Source organism: Rutidosis leptorrhynchoides, chromosome 7 (assembly GCF_046630445.1).
Source record: "Rutidosis leptorrhynchoides isolate AG116_Rl617_1_P2 chromosome 7, CSIRO_AGI_Rlap_v1, whole genome shotgun sequence".
NCBI classification, from domain to species: Eukaryota; Viridiplantae; Streptophyta; class Magnoliopsida; order Asterales; family Asteraceae; genus Rutidosis; species Rutidosis leptorrhynchoides.
The window spans coordinates 356348866-356375925 of NC_092339.1; the positions used below are offsets into that span (position 1 = coordinate 356348866).

Here is a 27060-nt window from a genome sequence, read left to right on the forward strand (position 1 = left end):
AACAGACACCCTAATTGACGCGAATCCTAAAGATAGATCTATTGGGCCTAACAAACCACATCCAAAGTACCGGATGCTTTAGTACTTCGAAATTTATATCATGTCCGAAGGGTGTCCCGGAATGATGGGGATATTCTTATATATATGCATCTTGTTAATGTCGGTTACCAGGTGTTCACCATATGAATGATTTTTATCTCTATGTATGGGATGTGTATTGAAATATGAAATCTTGTGGTCTATTGTTACGATTTGATATATATAGGTTAAACCTATAACTCACCAACATTTTTGTTGACGTTTAAAGCATGTTTATTCTCAGGTGAATACTAAGAGCTTCCGCTGTTGCATACTAAAATAAGGACAAGATTTGGAGTCCATGTTTGTATGATATTGTGTAAAAACTGCATTCAAGAAACTGATTTCGATGTAACATATTTGCATTGTAAACCATTATGTAATGGTCGTGTGTAAACAGGATATTTTAGATTATCATTATTTAATAATCTACGTAAAGCTTTTTAAACCTTTATTTATGAAATAAAGGTTATGGTTTGTTTTAAAAATGAATGCAGTCTTTGAAAAACGTCTCATATAGAGGTCAAAACCTCGCAACGAAATCAATTAATATGTAACGTTTTTAATCAATAAGAACGGGACATTTCAGATGATACCCGGAACGTAAGTCAATCTTTGAATAAACAGACGAGCCTTGTAGTTGATCAAATAAGTCGTCGATTCTCGGTAGTGGGTAGCGGTTCTTGATGGTAAGTTTGTTCAACTCTCGGTAGTCGATACACAACCTGAATGTACCATCTTTCTTCTTGACAAACAAAACAGGAGCTCCCCACGGTGATGTGCTTGGTCGAATGAAACCACGCTCTAAAAGTTCTTGTAATTGGCTTTGCAGTTCTTTCATCTTGCTGGGTGCGAGTCTGTAAGGAGCACGAGCTATTGGTGTAGCTCCTGGTACAAGATCTATTTGAAATTCAACGGATCGATGTGGGGGTAATCCCGGTAATTCTTTCGGAAATACATCGAGAAATTCTTTTGCAATGGGAACATCATTGATGCTCTTTTCTTCAGTTTGTACTTTCTCGACGTGTGCTAGAACAGCATAGCAACCTTTTCTTATTAGTTTTTGTGCCTTCAAATTACTAATAAGATGTAGCTTCGTGTTGCCCTTTTCTCCGTACACCATTAAGGGTTTTCCTTTTTCTCGTATAATGCGAATTGCATTTTTGTAACAAACGATCTCTGCTTTCACTTCTTTCAACCAGTCCATACCGATTATCACATCAAAACTCCCTAACTCTACTGGTATCAAATCAATCTTAAATGTTTCGCTAACCAGTTTAATTTCTCGATTCTGACATATATTATCTGCTGAAATTAATTTACCATTTGCTAATTCGAGTAAAAATTTACTATCCAAAGGCGTCAATGGATAACTTAATTTAGCACAAAAATCTTTACTCATATAGCTTCTATCCGCACCCGAATCAAATAAAACGTAAGCAGATTTATTGTCAATAAGAAACGTACCCGTAACAAGCTCCGGGTCTTCCTGTGCCTCTGCCGAATTAATATTGAAAACTCTTCCGTGGCTTTGTCCATTCGTGTTCTCCTGGTTCGGGCAATTTCTAATAATGTGGCCCGGTTTTTCACATTTATAACAAACTACATTGGCATAACTTGTTCCGACACTACTTGCTCCGCCATTACTCGTTCCGACACCATTTGTTCCTTTCGTTCTATTAACCCCTGGTCCGTAGACCTCACACTTCGCCGCGCTATGACCATTTCTTTTACACTTGTTGCAAAATTTGGTGCAGAACCCCGAGTGATACTTTTTACACCTTTGGCATAGCTGCTTCTGATTGTTATTATTGTTTCGGTTATTATTGTTGTTGGGATGATTGTTGTAGTTGCTGCTGCTGTTGTTGTTGTTGTTGTTGTTGTTGTTGTTGTTGTTGTTGTTGTTGTTGGGCCGTTTGTTGTAGTTGCGATTGATGCTGCGATTGTTGGGATAATTGTTGCGATTATTGTTGTAATTGCTGTTGTTGTTGTTGTATTGGTGATTCTTATCACCGTTTTCCTCCCACTTTCTTTTGACTTGCTTCACATTGGCCTCTTCAGCAGTCTGTTCTTTAATTCTTTCTTCAATCTGGTTCACTAGTTTGTGAGCCATTCTACATGCCTGTTATATGGAGGCGGGCTCGTGTGAACTTATATCTTCTTGGATTCTTTCCGGTAATCCTTTCACAAACGCGTCGATCTTCTCTTCCTCATCTTCGAATGCTCCCGGACACAATAGGCACAATTCTGTGAATCGTCTTTCGTACGTGGTAATATCAAATCCTTGGGTTCGTAACCCTCTAAGTTCTGTCTTGAGCTTATTGACCTCGGTTCTGGGACGGTATTTCTCGTTCATCAAGTGCTTGAATGCTGACCACGGTAGTGCGTACGCATCGTCTTGTCCCACTTGCTCTAGATAGGTATTCCACCATGTTAACGCAGAACCTGTGAAGGTATGCGTAGCGTACTTCACTTTGTCCTCTTCAGTACACTTACTTATGGCAAACACCGATTCAACCTTCTCGGTCCACCGTTTCAATCCGATCGGTCCTTCGGTTCCATCAAATTCCAAAGGTTTGCAGGCAGTGAATTCTTTGTAGGTGCATCCTACACGATTTCCTGTACTGCTAGATCCAAGGTTATTGTTGGTATGTAGTGCAGCCTGTACTGCGGCTATGTTTGAAGCTAGAAAAGTACGGAATTCCTCTTCATTCATATTCACGGTGTGTCGAGTTGTTTGTAACGACCCTACTTTTTCCGTTATCTTTTACCGTTAATTATTTAACGACCGTTATCTGTTATTCGTGCCACGTCATTTCTATGACCTATATTATTATTTTGTAATAATATATTAATGATTATGTGTAATATGAATATTGGTATTCATATTTTAAATTATACGTTTCTACGTGTCGCGGATTTCCATCCGGTGAATCTTTTCGATTTTCAAACCAACGGTCGAGCTTTGGGATTTTTAAATCCTAAATATTTTAAATATGATATTTTAAGATCATATTATTATATGGTGTATTTATATTTAATTTTCGTCGCGCATTTGTTATCTCTTCGGATTTTTAATCGCGTAAGCGTGTTTTCGCGTTTCGGGTTTCGTTCGGGCATTTGGGCCACAAGCATTTGGACATTTATCAAATTTGGGCCACAAGGGGCCCACCCCTTGAGATTTTCGGCCGACCCCTTAGAGGGGGGGGGGAGCCTTGCCTTGTTTTCCTAATTTTCACATTCTAATTATTTCTCTAAACCTAAATTCCATCTTATTTTCTCTCTTCTCTCCCTTTTTCTTTTTTTTGGCCGTTCCCCATCAATCATATATCATCATCATCTTCATTCAATCAAGTGCTTGGATCATTCAATCGTTTACACAATCGGATTCCTCATTCCGTTCTCTACGCGCTCATATTTATCAATTCTTGATTAGGGTATGAACCCTAACCCTAGCTTTTTGATTTCTCATATATTTTACTGTATTTTGATGTTATTTTAATAGTATGATACTTATATGTTATTGTATTGTTGATTATATGCGTAGAATTGCTCGTTAATTCATGTTTTCGGTTTGATAGAATTGGGACAGCAGCTTTTTCGTGTGTTTCTGTACATATAACTGATGTGGATCATAAAATAAAGTATATAAATGAGTTCCTCTCATTAAGACATTAATTTTAGACTCCGGATTCATGTCGTTTCGATTCCCGGAGCCCTAGATATGCTTAATTTGGTTTTTGTTAAAGATTGAAAGGTGTTCTTGGCATGAACAAGGTTGGGTCCGACTTTGTGACCATCCTTGGTGTCCTTAGGGTGCCTCATTTGGTTAGGACTGATGGTGAGACGAATATTCATGTACGGGTCACCTAAATCCGAGCCACGGTTCACCCGTTTTGCCCGGATTACTGTTTTGAGTAAAATGATTTTCCCAATTGATGTCATGGCTGATATCCACGACCTAGGGACTGTTCTTGGAGTGTTCTTGAGTTCATAAATGTGTCGGGTGGTTTGAGTAGGTGAAGTTACATATGTGGCTTGCCCGAAACCGACACCCGGGGCTCAAGATACGACCCGGCGAACTTTTAAACTTAAAACTTATGGTTAATGATTAAACTTATGATAAAATTTATGGAATTCATTATTAATTAATTACTTAAGATAAAAGAAGTAATTATTATTATTTAAAACATATGATATAAATATTTATTATATCATTTAATTATTAATTATAATTTAATTAACATTTTAATTAAACTTATGATTAGTAATACTTTTATTAGTAAAGGGAGATACTTATGATAAGTATTAACTTTATTTTTGAGAAATCATTATAAGACTTATAATAAAGATTAAATAATTATTTAATTATTATAAGACTTAATTATTATTTAATTATGATTTAATTATTAAATACTTATGATTTAATAATTTTAATTAGAAACTTATGATATAATTAATAAATCATTATTAATTTATAATACTTATGATATGATTTAAAGATTACTATTATTAATAATATTTATAATATGATTAATATTTAATTAATTAATTAAATACTTATGTTATACTAATTATAACATTTCAACTTATATTAACTTTAATAATTCATTTTATTTAATTAAACTTATGTTAAGACATAATTATACACTTTTGACTTAAATTAACATTATAACCTATGTTATTATTATAATTTACACTTTTCAAATTAATGTTGACTATGTTTGACTAAGGTTGACTTTTGAGTTGACTTTCGGTTGACTTTGACTTTCAGTTGACTTTTGTTGACTTTCTAAATAAGGAAACTTTCCTAACTTCAAAACTTTCTAAAAATAGAAGTTTCTAAATTTGGAAACTTTCCAAAAATAGAAACTTTCCAAAAATAGAAACTTTCCTAAAATAGAAACTTTCCAAAAATGGAAACCTGCTAAAAATAGAAACTTTCTAAAAATAGAAAGTGTGTGTCCGTACGCTGTTCCGATCAAACCGATGCATGTTGAGTATTGTTCTATGTCTACTTGCAACATGTACAATAGCTATCATACTAAGACTTGACCTAAGTTAGTTATTTATTTCGACCTGCTTTATTTATAGGTCGGCGTTGTGATCTTTCTTGATCACTTTACTTTATTTGCTGTTCGCTTGTTTGTGAGATTTCTTCAGTTGCTATTAAGGTGAGTTATAGTCCCATTTTCTATTTTAATCTTTTGGGATGAGAATACATGCAATTTATTTTATATTTTGGACACAAGTGGAAGTTGGTTTAAATTATTCATTGTGAGTTGAACAAAAATATTCCCTAGTCTGGTAACTGTAATCACTGGTTTCTACTGGTGAACGCGAATCCTATGGATAGATCTATCGGGTTTGACAACCCCATTTCGAGCTAGTCGCGCTAGCAATTTGTTATCGGAATGTTTAGTACTTCGTATTTTGTTGTAGATACACTTGTTCGGTGTATATTATTTATTGTGTTTGGCAAGGGTAAATAAATGGTTAAGTGGTTACCAGGTGGCTCACGGAAAATGGAATAATGTTTTATTATATGTTTTCTAGCATATAATTTGGTGGTTTAAAAAGGAGTTTTATGTTTTCAAACATAAATTTTTATTGTTTAAATTAAATATTGTTTGCAATATTAAACCTATAATTCACTCAACATTTTTGTTGACAGTTACTCGCATGTTTTATTCTCAGGTTCATGATTGATTGCTTCCGCTGTGCTTAGAGAGTCTGCATATTTATGATAGCAGCTTTTGTTAAACATTAACTTGCACTCTATTTTGTTACATTTGGTAGTGGTTGTTTGTTGACTTTGTTTTGGCCAACTTTTGGTTATAGTATTATTGTATAGTTTTTCTAAACTTATATATTTTAGTAGATTTCCTTTATAGGAAATCATTTTTTTTAAATAAAGAATGCAAGGTTGTTTTATTAAATTCATATAGAGTTTCGATCAAGCTGTGGGACCAAGTGACGGAGCCGTTAAGTGTTTTGACGGAGTCGTCATAGTTGGTATCAGAGCTCTGGTTGTAGGGAATTAGGCTGCATTGATGTCGTTACCCGGGTCAATAGGGTGCATTAGTGAGTCTAGTCTACATCCCGGCCTATTATATATTATTATATGTGATTATTTGTGTCGTGTTGGTATGTATATTGTTATCATACATACATTTCTATTATGTTCTGAATCCGGGAGGAACTCCCATTCCGATTTAAACGTATTCTCCGACTCATGCGAGTTCATCTTTTAAAGGAACACCTCGGTTAGTGAAACCGAGGGGGTGTCATTCTTGACTTCTGGAATTCTCGACATTTCTATGTCATAATTAGTGTTTATTGATATAACGTTTAAGTTACATTACGTGTTCTAGAATTCTCGGCATTTCTATGTCATCTATTATGGTTATGTATATAACGTTTGAGTTATATTACGCGAGATGTCATTCTTGACTTCTAAATGCTCGGCATTTCAATGTCAGCTATTATGTTTAGGTATATAACATTTTTGTTATATTACGTGCATTTGTGCCGTTGTGCCTATGTGCTTTGGTTGTTGAAACGGAAAACGTCATTCTTACTTTTAGAGATTCTTGGTACTTCGAAGACATTTTTATCTCATCGTTACTCCTATTCATTACTTTCGATGTATCTGTCTCTTGTGCTATCCTTAGCACATTGTTAAGAAATTGTTTTAGGGAAATTGTGTTGAAATTCGAGGTTGACCACGTGTCCTGACCTTATGTAGTGATATTGGAATGGAACTATGAGTTAGTGAAATATAATGGCGTCAGGCCAACGTGATTATATTACTTTAATTCATAAAAAGTCCCAATATTGTGACATGAGGAATAGAAAGCGAGTCAAAGAAAATTTGTACACCACTCATTCGGAAATTCTAACGTTATTACATGAGTAAGGAAGATACTCATTATCTTATTTGTTGATATGCGAGAGACTCATATTAACCGAACTACTTACCCCATGTTTTATCATTCATAACTCGCTTGTTAGTGACAGCTTCGCACGTGACTAGTTTTGACCCAAGGACTTGTGTCCTGATAAAAGTCAAAACAATATTTAACTCATTGGTTTTCATGACCTCGTAGCATTTATTGATTAGATGTCGCAAGATGATTCAAGTCCATCACCTGAGCTTTAACGATCTTACTTCAACTCGTAACCTCTGTGATGCGGATACCCTGCTTTTCATTAAAAATTTTACACATTTGTGTAATTGGGCGGTTCTCACGAGATTTATGGGCGAATAGAAGTAATGAAATACTTTGTCATGTATACTATTTATAAAATCATATATGTACGTATGAATTCAAATGGACAAATTTACCCTTACCTATTTTGGCTAGTATACACTAATTTATACCTTCAAAATTATTTTAAAACCACTCTTATTGAGTTGTCTAGTTAACTCAAATTGATTTACGTAAAATGGTACACGTTGTACATACTTCTAAATTTACTAAGAGCTTCGTTCCATTTATGGGGTTACATTAGACGTTTAAAGCTTTTTCAAAACTTCTTTGATTGATTACATTAGAATTTTCGCATTACTCTACAGAGTGTTTGGATCACATTTCTTCTCATCCTCCGTTTAAGGATGAAAATTTACCATTAAGTCCATTGATAGAAATTCTTACACCAGTTTGGATGCCGGTTTTATAAAATTTGTTGGAAAGTCTTTGCACTCATAGAATTTTCCCTCTTATGGTTGGACATGGCCGAAACGCAGACCGATAGATCAAGTTTCTGGGGTACACTCGATGGTCACCTTATTGTAGAAAAGGCGCTAGGTGGGTTTCTACCCCAACTGTTGTTATAATGGGTATCATGGATATATATTACTCTAGACCGTTTGAGGAGTTTCTACTCTCAATTTTCGCTGCCAACCGCAACACCCTCGTAAACATCAATCCTAGGATTCGATACTTTAGGGTGCACGAAATTATTTTTGGAGATTCATCTCACCTGGAGTCGGCCATTCTTTATAACCCATGATTCGCGTTCTTTTCATCCGCACATAAATTTAAGAATATGGATTAATCCTAGACTTCCTCGCTCATTGTACAAGGAAGTTCACTCTCGTTGAATTATCACACCTTTCATACGTCTTCCTTTCGGAAATATAATGAAAATTTACTTTGGAGTCCATGATCCTCGTTAACTCCTTTGAGAGAATTGCCTTAAATATCTATGCCACCGATGTGACTACTCCATATTTATTTCTTCCTTCATTATTGCAACTTTATTTCATCCGGCCCAGTTCGTCCCCTTGGGGAGCTCTCGTTTTGTTCGTTGAGAAGAAAGATGGTTCATTTCGTTTGTGTATTGATTATCGTGAATTGAACGAGCTTACTGTTAAAAACTGTTACCCTCTTCCGAGAATTGATGATCTGTTCGATCAACTTCAAGGTTCGTCCGTTTATTATAAGATTGATCTTCGTTCCGGTTATCACCAATTACGCGCTAAAGAAACTGATATTCTGAAAACTGCTTTCCGCACCCGTTACGGTCACTTTGAATTTCTTGTTATGCCGTTCGGATTGACAAATGCACCTGCTGTGTTTATGGACCTCATGAACCGTGTGTGCAGACCCTATCTGGACATATTCGTTATTGTTTTTATCGACGACATCCTTATTTATTCTAAGAGTGATGAAGAACACGAAGAATATTTGAAGTTGGTGCTTGATTTATTGAGAAAAGAAGAGTTGTACGCTAAGTTCTCTAAGTGTAATTTCTGATTAAGAGAAGTTCAATTCCTTGGATATATTGTTAGTAAACAAGGAATACTAGTTGATCCCGCCAAGATTGAGGCAATTGAAAAGTGGAAAATTCCGAAAACTCCTACTCAGATTCGCCAGTTTCTAGGATTAGCAGGCTATTATAGAAGGTTCATTCAAGATTTTTCACGAGTAGCGAAACCTCTGACTGCTTTAACGCATAAGGGGAAGAAGTACGAGTGGAAGAGTGAACAAGAGTCTGCTTTCCAAACTCTGAAGAAGAAGTTAACTTCTGCACCGATATTATCACTACCTGAGGGTAATGATGATTTTGTTATCTATTGTGATGCTTCGTGTCAAGACTTTGGTTGTGTTTTGATGCAACGGAAGAAAGTTATTGCGTACGCGTCACGTCAGTTGAAGATTCACGAGCAGAATTACGTAACCCATGATTTAGAGTTGAGAGCTATTGTGTTTGCGCTTAAGATTTGCAGACATTATCTATATGGGGTCAAAGGTACAGTGTACACTGATCACAAAAGTCTTCAACATATATTTGATCAAAGACGGTGGAATATGAATTAGCGAAGATGGGTTGAATTATTGAACGATTATGATTGTGAACTCCTTTAGCCATTCCGGGAAAAAGCCAATGACGTGGCTGATGCTTTAAGTCGAAAAGAGAGAGTTGAACCTCGTAGGTTTAGGGCCTTGAATATGACCATTCGAACAAACCTCGCAAGGCAGATTCTTGCAGCTCAACAAGAAGCCTTGAGAGAGGAAAATTTTGTAACGGGAAGGTCCGAGGCTTAAGTAAACAGTTTGAGGTACGAACCGTTGGCACTCGGTATCTTTGCGGGACGCCTTTGGGTTCCGAAGTTTGGTGATCTACGAAAACTTGTTTTAGATGAGGCTCATAAGTCTAGGTACTCTATTCATCCTGGTTCAGGAAAGATGTATCATGATCCTAAGGAGCTGTATTGGTGGCCTAATTTGAAAGCTGATGTGGCTACGTATGTGGCTAAGTGTTTGACCTGCGCTAAGGTTAAAGCTGAACATCAAAAACCGTCTGGACTTTTGGTGCAACCTGAAATTCCCGAGTGGAAGTGGGAAGGTATTAAGATGGACTTTATTACGAAGTTACCGGGAGTTGTGGGTGGTTATGATACCATTTGGGTGATTGTTACCGACTCGCTAAGTCAACTCTTTTCTTGCCAATTAAGGAAACATATTCAATGAAGAAGTTTACTCGTTTGTATTTGAAGGAGATTATTTCGAGACATGGTGTTCCCGTATCGATTATGTTAGACTGAGGCAGTCCTAACAAGGTGCTCTAGGAACTAAATTGGATATGAGCACCGCCTATCATCCACAGACGGATGGTCAGAGTGAAAGGACCATTCAAACATAGAAAACATGTTAAGAGCGTGTGTTATTGATTTTGGAAATGGGTGGGATAAATATTTGTCGCTGGATGAGTTTTCTTATAACAGCAGTTATCATGCAAGTATTAAAGCCGCACCATTTGAAGCTCTGTATGGTAGAAAGTGTAGGTCTCCTGTCTGTTGGAATGAGGTTGGGGATGCTCAACTCACATGACCAGAGATCATTCACGAGACTACCGAGAAGATTGCACAGATTAAGGAAAGATTGAGAACTGCCAGGAGTAGGCAAAAGAGTTATGCGGATAAGAGAAGTAACGATATCGACTTTCAGGTCGGTGATCGTGTTATGTTGAAAGTTTCACCTTGGAAGGGTGTGGTACGTTTTGGTAAAAGGGGAAAGTTGAATCCTCGATTTGTTGGACCTTTTGGGATTATTGAGAGAGTTGGACCAGTGGCTTATCGTTTGAAATTGCCACAAGAACTCAGTGCTGTTCACGATGTTTTTCATGTATCGAATTTAAAGAAGTGTTTGGCCGAGGCCGAGGAAACCATTCCTATGGAGGGACTTCATGTTGATAAGAAACTACTTTTTCTTTTAAGGAACCTGTTGAAATTATGGACCGAGAGGTTAAGACTCTCAAGCAGAGTAGAATTCCTATTGTTCGAGTTACATGGAACGCCAGACGCGTTCCCGAGTTCACTTGAGAGCGTGAAGTTCAGATGAGGCAGAAGTACCCGCATTTGTCCCCAGATGCTGAGTCAACCCCTGCACCTGCTTAAATTTCGGGACGAAATTTCCGTAACGGGAAGGTACTGTAACGACCCTACTTTTTCCGTTATCTTTTACCGTTAATTATTTAACGACCGTTATCTGTTATTCGTGCCACGTCATTTCTATGACCTATATTATTATTTTGTAATAATATATTAATGATTATGTGTAATATGAATATTGGTATTCATATTTTAAATTATACGTTTCTACGTGTCGCGGATTTCCATCCGGTGAATCTTTTCGATTTTCAAACCAACGGTCGAGCTTTGGGATTTTTAAATCCTAAATATTTTAAATATGATATTTTAAGATCATATTATTATATGGTGTATTTATATTTATTTTTCGTCGCGCATTTGTTATCTCTTCGGATTTTTAATCGCGTAAGCGTGTTTTCGCGTTTCGGGTTTCGTTCGGGCATTTGGGCCACAAGCATTTGGACATTTATCAAATTTGGGCCACAAGGGGCCCACCCCTTGAGATTTTCGGCCGACCCCTTAGAGGGGGGGGGAGCCTTGCCTTGTTTTCCTAATTTTCACATTCTAATTATTTCTCTAAACCTAAATTCCATCTTATTTTCTCTCTTCTCTCCCTTTTTCTTTTTTTTGGCCGTTCCCCATCAATCATATATCATCATCATCTTCATTCAATCAAGTGCTTGGATCATTCAATCGTTTACACAATCGGATTCCTCATTCCGTTCTCTACGCGCTCATATTAATCAATTCTTGATTAGGGTATGAACCCTAACCCTAGCTTTTTGATTTCTCATATATTTTACTGTATTTTGATGTTATTTTAATAGTATGATACTTATATGTTATTGTATTGTTGATTATATGCGTAGAATTGCTCGTTAATTCATGTTTTCGGTTTGATAGAATTGGGACAGCAGCTTTTTCGTGTGTTTCTGTACATATAACTGATGTGGATCATAAAATAAAGTATATAAATGAGTTCCTCTCATTAAGACATTAATTTTAGACTCCGGATTCATGTCGTTTCGATTCCCGGAGCCCTAGATATGCTTAATTTGGTTTTTGTTAAAGATTGAAAGGTGTTCTTGGCATGAACAAGGTTGGGTCCGACTTTGTGACCATCCTTGGTGTCCTTAGGGTGCCTCATTTGGTTAGGACTGATGGTGAGACGAATATTCATGTACGGGTCACCTAAATCCGAGCCACGGTTCACCCGTTTTGCCCGGATTACTGTTTTGAGTAAAATGATTTTCCCAATTGATGTCATGGCTGATATCCACGACCTAGGGACTGTTCTTGGAGTGTTCTTGAGTTCATAAATGTGTCGGGTGGTTTGAGTAGGTGAAGTTACATATGTGGCTTGCCCGAAACCGACACCCGGGGCTCAAGATACGACCCGGCGAACTTTTAAACTTAAAACTTATGGTTAATGATTAAACTTATGATAAAATTTATGGAATTCATTATTAATTAATTACTTAAGATAAAAGAAGTAATTATTATTATTTAAAACATATGATATAAATATTTATTATATCATTTAATTATTAATTATAATTTAATTAACATTTTAATTAAACTTATGATTAGTAATACTTTTATTAGTAAAGGGAGATACTTATGATAAGTATTAACTTTATTTTTGAGAAATCATTATAAGACTTATAATAAAGATTAAATAATTATTTAATTATTATAAGACTTAATTATTATTTAATTATGATTTAATTATTAAATACTTATGATTTAATAATTTTAATTAGAAACTTATGATATAATTAATAAATCATTATTAATTTATAATACTTATGATATGATTTAAAGATTACTATTATTAATAATATTTATAATATGATTAATATTTAATTAATTAATTAAATACTTATGTTATACTAATTATAACATTTCAACTTATATTAACTTTAATAATTCATTTTATTTAATTAAACTTATGTTAAGACATAATTATACACTTTTGACTTAAATTAACATTATAACCTATGTTATTATTATAATTTACACTTTTCAAATTAATGTTGACTATGTTTGACTAAGGTTGACTTTTGAGTTGACTTTCGGTTGACTTTGACTTTCAGTTGACTTTTGTTGACTTTCTAAATAAGGAAACTTTCCTAACTTCAAAACTTTCTAAAAATAGAAGTTTCTAAATTTGGAAACTTTCCAAAAATAGAAACTTTCCAAAAATAGAAACTTTCCTAAAATAGAAACTTTCCAAAAATGGAAACCTGCTAAAAATAGAAACTTTCTAAAAATAGAAAGTGTGTGTCCGTACGCTGTTCCGATCAAACCGATGCATGTTGAGTATTGTTCTATGTCTACTTGCAACATGTACAATAGCTATCATACTAAGACTTGACCTAAGTTAGTTATTTATTTCGACCTGCTTTATTTATAGGTCGGCGTTGTGATCTTTCTTGATCACTTTACTTTATTTGCTGTTCGCTTGTTTGTGAGATTTCTTCAGTTGCTATTAAGGTGAGTTATAGTCCCATTTTCTATTTTAATCTTTTGGGATGAGAATACATGCAATTTATTTTATATTTTGGACACAAGTGGAAGTTGGTTTAAATTATTCATTGTGAGTTGAACAAAAATATTCCCTAGTCTGGTAACTGTAATCACTGGTTTCTACTGGTGAACGCGAATCCTATGGATAGATCTATCGGGTTTGACAACCCCATTTCGAGCTAGTCGCGCTAGCAATTTGTTATCGGAATGTTTAGTACTTCGTATTTTGTTGTAGATACACTTGTTCGGTGTATATTATTTATTGTGTTTGGCAAGGGTAAATAAATGGTTAAGTGGTTACCAGGTGGCTCACGGAAAATGGAATAATGTTTTATTATATGTTTTCTAGCATATAATTTGGTGGTTTAAAAAGGAGTTTTATGTTTTCAAACATAAATTTTTATTGTTTAAATTAAATATTGTTTGCAATATTAAACCTATAATTCACTCAACATTTTTGTTGACAGTTACTCGCATGTTTTATTCTCAGGTTCATGATTGATTGCTTCCGCTGTGCTTAGAGAGTCTGCATATTTATGATAGCAGCTTTTGTTAAACATTAACTTGCACTCTATTTTGTTACATTTGGTAGTGGTTGTTTGTTGACTTTGTTTTGGCCAACTTTTGGTTATAGTATTATTGTATAGTTTTTCTAAACTTATATATTTTAGTAGATTTCCTTTATAGGAAATCATTTTTTTTAAATAAAGAATGCAAGGTTGTTTTATTAAATTCATATAGAGTTTCGATCAAGCTGTGGGACCAAGTGACGGAGCCGTTAAGTGTTTTGACGGAGTCGTCATAGTTGTCGGTGCCATTTCCTTCAAAATAGTCAAATGGAACAAGTTAATCATACAGAATATTAAGAGTAGTTAATAGTATTTCATAGCATAATATGAACTCATTTATAAAAGCTTTTTCTTCATATTAGCGTTTTATAAGTTTAAATTCGGGTAGTACCTACCCGTTAAGTTCATACTTAGTAGCTAATATACAATTCAACTACTACAATTCTATATGAAAAACTGATTATAATAATATTTCGCGTTCAAACTTTTACACAATGTTTTACAAACTTACAATACCGCTTATTTTACATATAGCATGAAATATAGCACACAATAAATTTAAGTATGCGACAGCGGAAGCTCTTAATAATCACCTGAGAATAAATATGCTTAAAACGTCAACAAAAATGTTGGTGAGTTATAGGTTTAACCTATATATATCAAATCATAATAATAGACCACAAGATTTCATATTTCAATACACATCCCATACATAGAGATAAAAATCATTCATATGGTGAACACCTGGTAACCGACATTAACAAGATGCATATATAAGAATATCCCCATCATTCCGGGACACCCTTCGGATATGATATAAATTTCGAAGTACTAAAGCATCCGGTACTTTGGATGGGGTTTGTTAGGCCCAATAGATCTATCTTTAGGATTCGCGTCAATTAGGGTGTCTGTTCCCTAATTCTTAGATTACCAGACTTAATAAAAAGGGGCATATTCGATTTCGATAATTCAACCATAGAATGTAGTTTCACGTACTTGTGTCTATTTTATAAATCATTTATAAAACCTGCATGTATTCTCATCCCAAAAATATTAGATTTTAAAAGTGGGACTATAACTCACTTTCACAGATTTTTACTTCATCGGGAAGTAAGACTTGGCCACTGGTTGATTCACGAACCTATAACAATATATACATATATATCAAAGTATGTTCAAAATATATTTACAACACTTTTAATATATTTTGATGTTTTAAGTTTATTAAGTCAGCTGTCCTCGTTAGTAACCTACAACTAGTTGTCCACAGTTAGATGTACAGAAAGAAATCGATAAATATTATCTTGAATCAATCCACGACCCAGTGTATACGTATCTCAGTATTGATCACAACTCAAACTATATATATTTTGGAATCAACCTCAACCCTGTATAGCTAACTCCAACATTCACATATAGAGTGTCTATGGTTGTTCCGAAATATATATAGATGTGTCGACATGATAGGTTGAAACATTGTATACGTGTCTATGGTATCTCAAGATTACATAATATACAATACAAGTTGATTAAGTTATGGTTGGAATAGATTTGTTATCAATTTTCACGTAGCTAAAATGAGAAAAATTATCCAATCTTGTTTTACCCATAACTTCTTCATTTTAAATCCGTTTTGAGTGAATCAAATTGCTATGGTTTCATATTGAACTCTATTTTATGAATCTAAACAGAAAAAGTATAGGTTTATAGTCAAAAAAATAAGTTACAAGTCATTTTTGTAAAGGTAGTCATTTCAGTCGAAAGAACGACGTCTAGATGACCATTTTAGAAAACATACTTCCACTTTGAGTTTAACCATAATTTTTGGATATAGTTTCATGTTCATAATAAAAATCATTTTCTCAGAATAACAACTTTTAAATCAAAGTTTATCATAGTTTTTAATTAACTAACCCAAAACAGCCCGCGGTGTTACTACGACGGCGTAAATCCGGTTTTACGGTGTTTTTCGTGTCTCCAGGTTTTAAATCATTAAGTTAGCATATCATATAGATATATAACATGTGTTTAGTTGATTTTAAAAGTCAAGTTAGAAGGATTAACTTTTGTTTGCGAACAAGTTTAGAATTAACTAAACTATGTTCTAGTGATTACAAGTTTAAACCTTCGAATAAGATAGCTTTATATATATGAATCGAATGATGTTATGAACATCATTACTACCTTAAGTTCCTTGGATAAACCTACTGGAAAAGAGAAAAATGGATCTAGCTTCAACGGATCCTTGGATGGCTCGAAGTTCTTGAAGCAGAATCATGACACTAAAACAAGTTCAAGTAAGATCATCACTTGAAATAAGATTGTTATAGTTATAGAAATTGAACCAAAGTTTGAATATGATTATTACCTTGTATTAGAATGATAACCTACTGTAAGAAACAAAGATTTCTTGAGGTTGGATGATCACCTTTCAAGATTAGAAGTGAGCTAGCAAACTTGAAAGTATTCTTGATTTTATGTAACTAGAACTTGTAGAATATATGAAGAACACTTAGAACTTGAAAATAGAACTTGAGAGAGATCAATTAGATGAAAAAAATTGAAGAATGAAAGTGTTTGTAGGTGTTTTTGGTCGTTGGTGTATGGATTAGATATAAAGGATATGTAATTTTGTTTTCATGTAAATAAGTCATGAATGATTACTCATATTTTTGTAATTTTATGAGATATTTCATGCTAGTTGCCAAATGATGGTTCTCACATGTGTTAGGTGACTCACATGGGCTGCTAAGAGCTGATCATTAGAGTGTATATACCAATAGTACATACATCTAAAAGCTGTGTATTGTACGAGTACGAATACGGGTGCATACGAGTAGAATTGTTGATGAAACTGAACGAGGATGTAATTGTAAGCATTTTTGTTAAGTAGAAGTATTTTGATAAGTGTATTGAAGTCTTTCAAAAGTGTATAAATACATATTAAAACACTACATGTATATACATTTTAACTGAGTCGTTAAGTCATCGTTAGTCGTTACATGTAAGTGTTGTTTTGAAACCTTTAGGTTAACGATCTTGTTAAATGTTGTTAACCCAATGTTTATAATATCAAATGAGATTTTAAATTATTATATTATCATGATATTATCATGTATGAATATCTCTTAATATGATATATATACATTAAATGTCTTTACAACGATAATCGTTACATATATGTCTCGTTTAAAAATCATTAAGTTAGTAGTCTTGTTTTTACATATGTAGTTCATTGTTAATATACTTAATGATATGTTTACTTATCATAGTATCATGTTAACTATATATATATCCATATATATGTCATCATATAGTTTTTACAAGTTTTAACGTTCGTGAATCACCGGTTAACTTGGGTGGTCAATTGTCTATATGAAACATATTTCAATTAATCAAGTCTTAACAAATTTGATTGCTTAACATGTTGGAAACATTTAATCATGTAAATATCAATCTCAATTAATATATATAAACATGGAAAAGTTCGGGTCACTACAGACACCGCTTGCCAAATATCCCTACCTAGATCCGAGTTAAAAATCCTCGAGTTGTTGACAAGTAAGGTTCGTAAGTCCAAATTTGGAGGGCGTGGGACACTCCACCAATCGAAAATTTTAAGCCATACATCACGCACTTTCTCACAAGCTACAAGAGAGTGACTAATCGATTCGATATCGCTATCACAAATCGGACAACGAACCGAATGTAAGTCGACCCCCCTTTTATCCAATTCGACCAAAACCGGAATTCTACCTTTTAACACCCTCCAAACGAAAACCTCCACCTTCTTAGGGACTAAAGAGTTGCTAATAGTAACTGAAGAGGAAGAAGTGTTCGAGTGAAGGAGTTTTTCATCCAGGAGATTCGCAAGGATCTTAGTTGTGAAAACGCCTTTATTGCACAAGTTCCAAGTCCACCCATCAGCTTGATCGCGTTGAAACTGAACCGAAACCAACAGCTCTTTTAAATCAGCAAGCTCACCCCCGGCACGTCCCGTTGGTGTTCTGACCCAGCACCCATTTAAGCACACTCCTGATTCATCAACCGACACTCTTGACCCCACTTTCTCATCCATGTCTCGCTCCAAATATGAAAGCCTCTTGAACCTGTTTTTTAAAGATATATTCCCAACCCAAATGTCGCTCCAAAAGGAAGTTGACATCCCGTCCCCAATCTTCCGGATGAAAGATCTGTGGAATGGGATACCAATTTCCTCAATGTAGTGACCTGCTTTAATGATATTAGTCCACACCGAAGTATAAGGAATCGAAACAGAATCATTGTTGATAAGTAAACCCCCCGAAGAGCCAAAAATACTAGAAATGACTTTAACCCACAAAGCGTTGGGTTCGGTTTTAAACCTCCACCACCACTTGCCGATCAAAGCTAAATTTTTGCTTTTTAAAGAACCCAAGTTTAACCCCCCTTTCTCGAAAGGAAGGAGGGTTTCATCCCATTTAACCCACGAAATTTTAGAATTTGAACCCGACCCGCCCCAAAAAAAAGAATGTCTTACACACTCAAGTTTTTTTTATCACACTTGGCGGGGCACGGAAGAGAGAGAAGTAGTACAACGGGAGACTATTCAACACCGATTTTACAAGGGTCAAGCGTCCACCATAAGAAATCGAGCGTGCCTTCCAATCCGAGAGCCTCTTAGTAAATTTATCAATTACCGGATTCCAACTTTCAATTTTGTTCATTCTACTCCAAACCGGAAGACCAAGATAAGTAAACGGAAGTGAACCCGAGTTACAATCAAACATTTTGGCCAAATTTTCGATTTCGGCTTTATCAACATTTATGCCAAATAAATTGCTCTTTTGATAATTAACTTTTAACCCCGACGTGAGTTCGAAACATTTTAGAAGTTTAAAAAGATTTCGGAGGTTGGTGATGCTCCATTCACCAAAGAAAATGGTGTCATCCGCATATTGGAGGTGGGAAATAGGTATTTTTTCTAAGCCAATCTCTACACCGATGAACTTCTTATAACAAACAGCTTTTTTGGCCAAAACATTTAACCTTTCCGCCGCAATTATAAAGAGAAAGGGCGATAGTGGGTCACCCTGCCTAACCCCTTTTTCCATTTTGAATTCGCTCGTAGGGGACCCGTTAACGAGGACCGAGATTGATGCCGATGTAAGACAAGAAAGGATCCAACCTCGCCACTTTTCCCCGAAACCCATTATCTCCATGACCTCCATCAAGAAATCCCAATTCAAACAATCAAACGCCTTCTCAAAATCCACTTTGAAAATCAAACATTTTATACGATTATGCTTCAAGTAACTGATTGACTCATTTGCGATTAGTGCACCATCAAGAATATTTCTCCCCTTTATGAACGCGCTTTGTTCGAAGCCCACAAGAGTTGGAACAACTTTCCTTAGTCTATTGGAGAGCAGTTTCGCAATAATTTTATAGTAGCTCCCAATAAGACTAATAGGGCGATAGTCATTGAGCATCGAAGGGTCTTGTTTTTTAGGGATCAATGTGATGAACGAGGCATTACACCCCTTGGATATGTTACCATTAAACCAAAATTCGTGGATGGCATTCATTAACTCGACCTTTATAACGTGCCAAATTTTTTTGAAGAATCGCATATTGAAACCATCGGGACCGGGCGCTTTTGAACTACCGCACCCTTTGGTCGCATCCCAAACTTCACTTTCAGAGAACTCAGTTTCTAATAGTGAAGCTCTTTCTGCAGAAATGAATTTTAGTTCATGCTCCATATCGTGGTGACCAGGCCCAGACTGAGGAGTAGTGGAGTGATGATGACCGGCCTGCCTGGAATGAATATTTTCGGCCTGAGTGGCCTGCTGTTGGGCCTCCTGAATACTCGGCCCATGTTGCACAGAAGCAATTTGATGGACAGGCCTGATGGTGGCGACCTGACGAACAGCAGCAGATTGATGGACCGAACACGGCCCAGGTTGATCAGAATTAAATTGCTGAGGTTGGGCCTGTCTTGGCCTGCTTTGGTTACTGAAGAGTGAAGGCCTGCTCAGGCCCAGGGGATTATCTTCTTGAAAACGTTGCTGAAAATGTGCCCGAATAGTAGACTTAATAACCACCGAATCTTCGCACCAAGAGCCATTAATATTTAAACCCCTAATATTGTTTTTGTTGTACCTTCGGCGCATGGTGAAGTGAAAATACTTGGAATTCTCATCGCCATCTAAGACCCAACGAATACGAGCTTTTTATCTAAGCATGCCTACCTTAATCTTTTCTTTTGCGATCCAATTCTTACGAGATTCTAACCAACACAAACGTTCACTTTCTGATAGGGTACCACTTTCCGCTTTTAGTTCCCAATTGAGTGCTACCTTTTTTAAATTCATGATTTCTTCATCAAGAATGCCGAATTCCTTTTTGCTCCAATCTCTCAACACGGATTTGACATTTTTGAGTTTATCTCGGTAGATACAATCTTTTTTGTGACCATGAACCTCCTTACTCCAACCTTCAAGAATTACTTTGTCGACACCCTCTCTATTTAACCATTCATCAAATATCTTAAAAGGTTTAGGCCCAAAGTCAACCACACCATCTCGAAGAATCAAAGGACAATGGTCCGATTCCATTCTATCGAGTACATTAATGGAGAGATCACTTCAATAGTTAATGAAATTGTTCGAGACAAGAAACCGATCGAGTTTACTAAATTTGAACCCATCATCACTAATACGTGTAAATTTCCTACCATTGATGGGGATTTCAATAAGGTTATTTTTAATTATGAACTCATTGAATCTTCTAGCTCTAGCCCCGTGAAAGACACAATTCAACCTATCCGATTGGTCACGTACTTCGTTGAAATCACCACATAGTACCCAACCCGTATCTACACCCATCATAAGATTTTCAAGATCTTCCCACATTTTCTTCTTCCCCGCATCACAATGTGGGCCATAAACGTTGACAATTATGGCATCATACCCGAACCCCACCCAATTGCCCCTAATTGCAAGGAAGTAATCACCACCTACAACACAATTCGCTTTGAAACGAGTATTATCCCAAATGACTAACATACCCCCTGAATTTCCCGTCACATCTTTTTGTACAAATCCTATATCACTATGACCCCAAAGTTGTTGTACCCAAAATTCACTAAGACCTTTACACTTTGTCTCTTGAAATGCCGCCACATCCGGTTTCTCACTAAGACATATACCTTTAACCCAATTGAATTTCCCCCCAACTCCAAACCCACGAACATTTAGAGATAAAATCTTCATAATGAAAGAAAAACAAATGACATGTAGGAAAAGACTTACTGAGGGTTAGGCCATCGAAGCCCAATATCCTCGCCAAATTCCTTAAGCTCAACGTTGTCGATCGAACCCCCCACAGAGATACCCCCGTCTCTTTTCTCATTTGATCTCCTGGATTTGTTTCTTTTTGGAGCACCCTCTCTGTGACAGTTTTTGAAATAAATACGATTGCGCCCATCTGCCGTCTTACCGCTTATACGAGCCATCTTTTTCAATTTCATAATTCGGGAAGATGCCTTCCAATTTCCTATAGTATCCCAATAACAATCATTGCAAATTGATACCTCAACTGTACTGGAACTGTGACAAGCTTTAGATTCACCAGATTTGGAACTTCTCCTCTTCTTCTCGCAAGGTATCCGAATTGGTTGACTCTTCCTATTCGCGACATTATCAGATGACCTAAGATCACTTTTACGATGGTTGGGATGCTCGCAATTATCTTCTGGGACATGATTTTTGTTACCATCTGAATTAGGTTTATTATCAGACAAATTATCGATATGTTCTGAACCAGAGTTAACATTCTGGCCAGAATTAATAATACCCATGGGCTCCGTTTCAACAAAGACATGGCCCATAGTCTCTTTTGGAATTGGGCCATCATTTCCATTAGGCCCAAACTTGCTTTCTGGCCCACCACTCAAACCTTGGTTCGAAACATTGGAGTTAATACCCGTAGTATTTTCTTCACGCCTGCAATCATTACTCTTTTTGGGACTAGGGTTTGGTTTAATGCATTCTTAGGTTTCACTTATCACCTCCTCGTTTCCTTCAAACAGATCCCTTATCCCAAAACATTTGGACTCTTGGTCTTCTCCTCGTGATGGAACATTATCATCTTCATCACCGTTTGTACCGGAGTTAAATCCGGCTGGCCTGAAACCTGGGATCCCCACAGATTCCGGATAATTGCTCTCGTCAGACTCATTAAATGATTCAAGGGATTCATTATCATCTTCGTTGTCTGCAGAACCAACATGATCATCTTCGCTGGAAAAATCATCCGAGTTAATAATCTCAGTACTATGATCACACGAAAGACAATCATCTCCTTCTGAATCTTTAATGGAGACCATCTTCTTTTCTTCCTTTACACTTATAAAGTATGAGCAGTTTTTATGTTGCAATCGGACATAGCCTTTGACCTTCTCTGGATCAGAAAGTTTAACATGAACTCTCCCAAAATTTAGATTGGTTGCTTTATCAAAATCACAATTGTCCAAACCATATACTACCCCCCTAACACTCCGCAATCGACTTGAATGTTTTTTCACTCCAACAATGGGGTGGAACTCCATGGATTCGAAGCCAGGTCATTCGATTTTCAGGCCATGAAGAGGGGTCCCACAAACACACTTTTCGCACCCACCTTCTCAATGGGTGGTTAGAGCGATTGGCAACCTCCTTAGCAGAATCGTCATTGCTAAAGATTAGTAGGACACTTAAACCACCTAGGTTTTTAATATGAATGTCTTTAAAGCCTTCTTCCATGACAATGGATTCCAGGTTTTTGAGGACAATCAAGTTAATCGTATCACCCACAACAGCATGTTTTAGGGATCCATTGTGACAATCTTCATCAACAACATTCACAATTTTTTCCCCAGGTTGCCTATCATCATCACCCCGTTCCTTTTTGTTATTGAGTTTTGAGCGAAGATCCTCCTTTTTGTGATTCAGATTGTTACGCAGGTCGAAGTCCGACCCCCTCCTTCCTAACACCTCATCAAATCTTCTCTCATCTCGGAAGCTGTTTTTAAAAACTTTACCACCAGCATTTTTGTTGCTGTTGGTTTTCTCACCTTCATTGCCCACTTTAGGTTTAGGTTTACGATTTGTTGCCTTGAACACCTTGATAGGAACATCACCAAACTTGATACCCTCCAATCGCCGGAGCATGTGATCGGAGTCAATGATGTTTGCAAAACGGACAAACGCATATCTCTCTCCGCCTTTGAGACAATTACCTGCCACATACACATCTCGAACAGATCCGTAAGGCTTGAAAGCCTTCCAAAGATCCACCACCTTGCAGTCTCTCGGGAAATTGAAAAACATGTACGAAGTCAGATCGTTTCTGCTTGACCATTTGGACCGGTGTTGATAGTCGCCGCCATTGTAGCCACCCTTTGCCCTAGCCGTCCCTGCATTCACTCTCTCTCTATTTTCTCTCTCACACATATTCACTCTCTCTCTCTATAAGTACAAAAGTACATACTAATTGATGGGTCAAATCGAATTTGTTAACAAAAGTCGGTCAAAGTAAAAAATGTTTACCATTTTAAGATGAATTTAAACTAAAACTTTATAGTTTTGGAGCAAAATCAACTATTTTAGACAATTTTGTTAAAGTTTATTTTTATACTTATGATTTTTTTCAATATTTACACATGTAATTTTTAAAATTTAATATTTCAATGTATACAGTACAATCCGATTAATCCCCGATTAATCTCCGAATTACCGATTAATCTTTCCAAAGTCCTGACCGATTAATCCCCGAATAGCGAATTTTGCAACCTTGATTATAAGTAATTCGCAAATGATTAATTTTTTTTTTATTTTTTATTTTTTATTTTTCTTTAATGTTTTGTCGTGTAATTAGGAGTCGCTGAGGAAATCGGCAAGTGTAGGGGACTGGATATTTGATTCTAATAAAATGGTTTGTAATCGTTACTCATATTTCATCTTTTACCGATTTGCACTTTCTGTGCTACTGACCCGTTTGTTGGACCGTTTCGCAACCTACACCTAGAGAGATTAATAGTAGTTTTGTAAATAGCAATTTACCTGTATCGATGCTTATGCCCCACTTTCAAAACCTCTTTCAACAGACATCAATTCAACAAGTAAATGAAGTTACTTCAAATATTAAGACAAAATTACGCTTATAGTCCCTGTGGTTTACTCAAATTTGCACGCGTAGTCCCTGAACTCTGTTTTTTCCATTGGTAGTCCTTAAAAATGTAGTACTTTTTTGCGTGGGTCATCCCTTCGTCAAAAAATCGTTACAATTTTGGAACACGACTAGACTTAAGTCACTTAACCGGGAAATTTAACGATTTTTTAACGAAGGGATGATCTATGCAAAAAATTATAATTCAAAGGACTACAGATGCAAAAAAAAATTCAGGGACTACAAGCAGAGGGATTATTCGAGTAATTTTGTCAAATACTAATATCAACTTAAGTAAAGATGCTCTTACCAATTAAAGGTTGTTTTATTTACTCAGGATCTTATCCTGAATTTGGTAAATAGCTTGCAACAAAATGAGGTAGCAGAGGGTGAGTTTTATAATCTTTGTTGGCTGTTTATTCTTTGTGTGAATGATTTTTAAATTTACGGTTTCTTATTTTATTTCAGCGTATCAAAATGGAAAGTTACCCCCATTGCCTCGCAGCTCAGAGAACAATGGCTCTGTACGTACATGTGGTACCTTTGCATAATAAGTTTTATTTATTTTTTTCTAGTTATTTGTGTTTTATTCTAACGTTATTATTATGTTATTATATATTATATATTATATTTATATTATATATTATATAGTAAAAGTATTGCCATTTTTCAGGTTGAAGTTTCAGATAGAGAACGTGTGCTGCTTACCAAGGTTTCTGAGCTACAATCCAGGTTACTGATATTAATTTTTTTGGATAAATCTTTTTTTTTTTATTTATTTATTTATTGTACTTCATCTGATTTACCTCTGTATTTATAGATTATTTGTTTTTAATATGCAGGTTAACAAGCTTGACTGAGGAATTTACCACCGAGAAGTTAAAATACGTACAGGTGAATTGGCACAGCTCTCATATTTTACTTCTTAAATACTCTGTATAAAACATGGGTCAATGTTATATAACCATATTTGAAGTTCCATACATCAATTTATTCATAACTATCTCTATCTCTATACTAAATCATAAAAGGAATTAATCAAACTACAAATGAAAAAAAATTAATTGACACAACATTATATATGTAGTAGGTTTCATGACTTTAGGTATTAGAAAAATGTCTACTGGAGGTCTTTCAGGAAGCAGTCTCTTTATCGTCGGGTAGTTATCGTATCTTACCTCCCCCAAACCATGTCCTCGGCGAGATATTGTTTCCGTTGTTTTTAATAATGCTTAAACATTTAAGTGTTATAAACATGATTAGATCAAGAGTATTATAAATTATAGTTAAACTCGTGTTTCTAGTTACAACAGCAAGTTAATGCTATTACCAGCCCGGAGGATGAGCAAAAGGGTGAAGCTGATGTTTGATATCCTCTTGGAAATAAGAGTGTGATGTAATGCTCTGTATATTCTAGTAAATTAATTAATTGAATTATTAATCTGCGTATGTTTTTTTTTTTTTACCTAATGAACCTAATAACTACATCGTTCCCTTTTTTACACGAATTACAATTGCAGCGGTGCTCGCAATCAAATAGTTGGATGTTGTTCCTCAATTGTGTGTTACTTTTTGGGTTAAAGCCAAAAATAGGCTACAAACTTACACAAATGTATCGATGTCGTCCACAAACTCATTTCCGTCCTACTGTCGCCAACAAACTTTAAAAAAATGTGCTAATATCAACATTTTGTAGTTTTGACCTGTTACATACTAATTTTGACCTGATAATATTTTTTTTTTTTTTTTTAAGAATTAAGATCCAATCCACGAACAACACGTGTTGATTTTAACCAGTTTAGCCGGTAGCAAGTCATTTTTGTTTACATTGGTACACTTTTTGAAAGTTTTTGTTTACATCGGTACACTTTTTGAAAGTTTGTAGGCGACAGTAGAACGGAAATGAGTTTGTGGGCGACATCGGTACATTTGTGTAAGTTTGTAGCCTATTTTTAGCTTTAACCCTTAATTTTTTTGATAATGTGACACTGGGTTTGTGAGGAAACCGTTTCTTAGATTAATTTTCTATAAGAAGAGAAATAGGGGAGTTGATATGCAGTTTGCATTTTAGCTGTAGCTAGCACGATTGCTTGATTCTTTGGGCTGAATCCCTTGAAAAGATCATATACTATTACTATATAATAAATATAAATGTAATATAAATATTTTGTAATGTATGTTCAGTGTTGTAGTACACAACTGTAATTGTCAACAAATGATAAGTTATTTTTTGTATTTTTTTTTTTTTTTTTTTTTTTTTTTTTTTTTGAGATTTATGTAACTGTTATAACAGCAGAAATGTGAATAATAAACAGAACTAGTACTTGATGTATTTTGATTTTATTATTGGAGCATCCCAACTTTGTGAATGCATACATGTATCATGTGTGTTGAGGTGTGAATGAGTTAAACAAACAAGGAAGAAACGAGGAAGCTGACACTAGGAGGAAATCGCAACCGCGATGCATGGGTCGCGACCGTGATGCGAGGTCGGCCAGGAAACTTTCAGAATGTTATTTACTTGTTCCCTAAGCTATTGTTCTCATATAAATAGGACCCTATGTAACCCTATACTGTGCGCACGGAAATAATAGAGAAAAATCACTGGTTTGCGCCCGTGGAGTAAACCCTTCTCTGTGTTTTGGAGTTGGGATATAACCACGTTAAATCCCCTGTCGTTTATTTATCTTTATACTTTAATTATTCGTTTGTCGTTCGTGGATTAGTGATTATGATCAATCACTTGTCTTGTTGGGGCCTTCACAAATTCCTAACCAGTGGTATCAGAGTATAGGCTCGGTTTTACAGGCACGA

At 35.6% G+C, this 27060-nt stretch overlaps 1 protein-coding gene across 1 annotated transcript in view; it reads left to right on the plus strand.

The window, feature by feature from the left end:
• Positions 1-25616, plus strand: part of LOC139860438 (uncharacterized) — a 58813-nt gene extending 33197 nt beyond the window's left edge. Inside the window, exons 6-12 of the mRNA XM_071849196.1 lie at positions 23956-24005; positions 24091-24199; positions 24584-24635; positions 24715-24770; positions 24920-24978; positions 25089-25140; positions 25551-25616. Coding sequence (XP_071705297.1) covers positions 23956-24005; positions 24091-24199; positions 24584-24635; positions 24715-24770; positions 24920-24978; positions 25089-25140; positions 25551-25616 — 444 coding nt within the window. The remainder of the gene's footprint in view (positions 1-23955; positions 24006-24090; positions 24200-24583; positions 24636-24714; positions 24771-24919; positions 24979-25088; positions 25141-25550) is intronic.
• The last annotated feature ends 1444 nt before the right edge of the window (positions 25617-27060 follow it).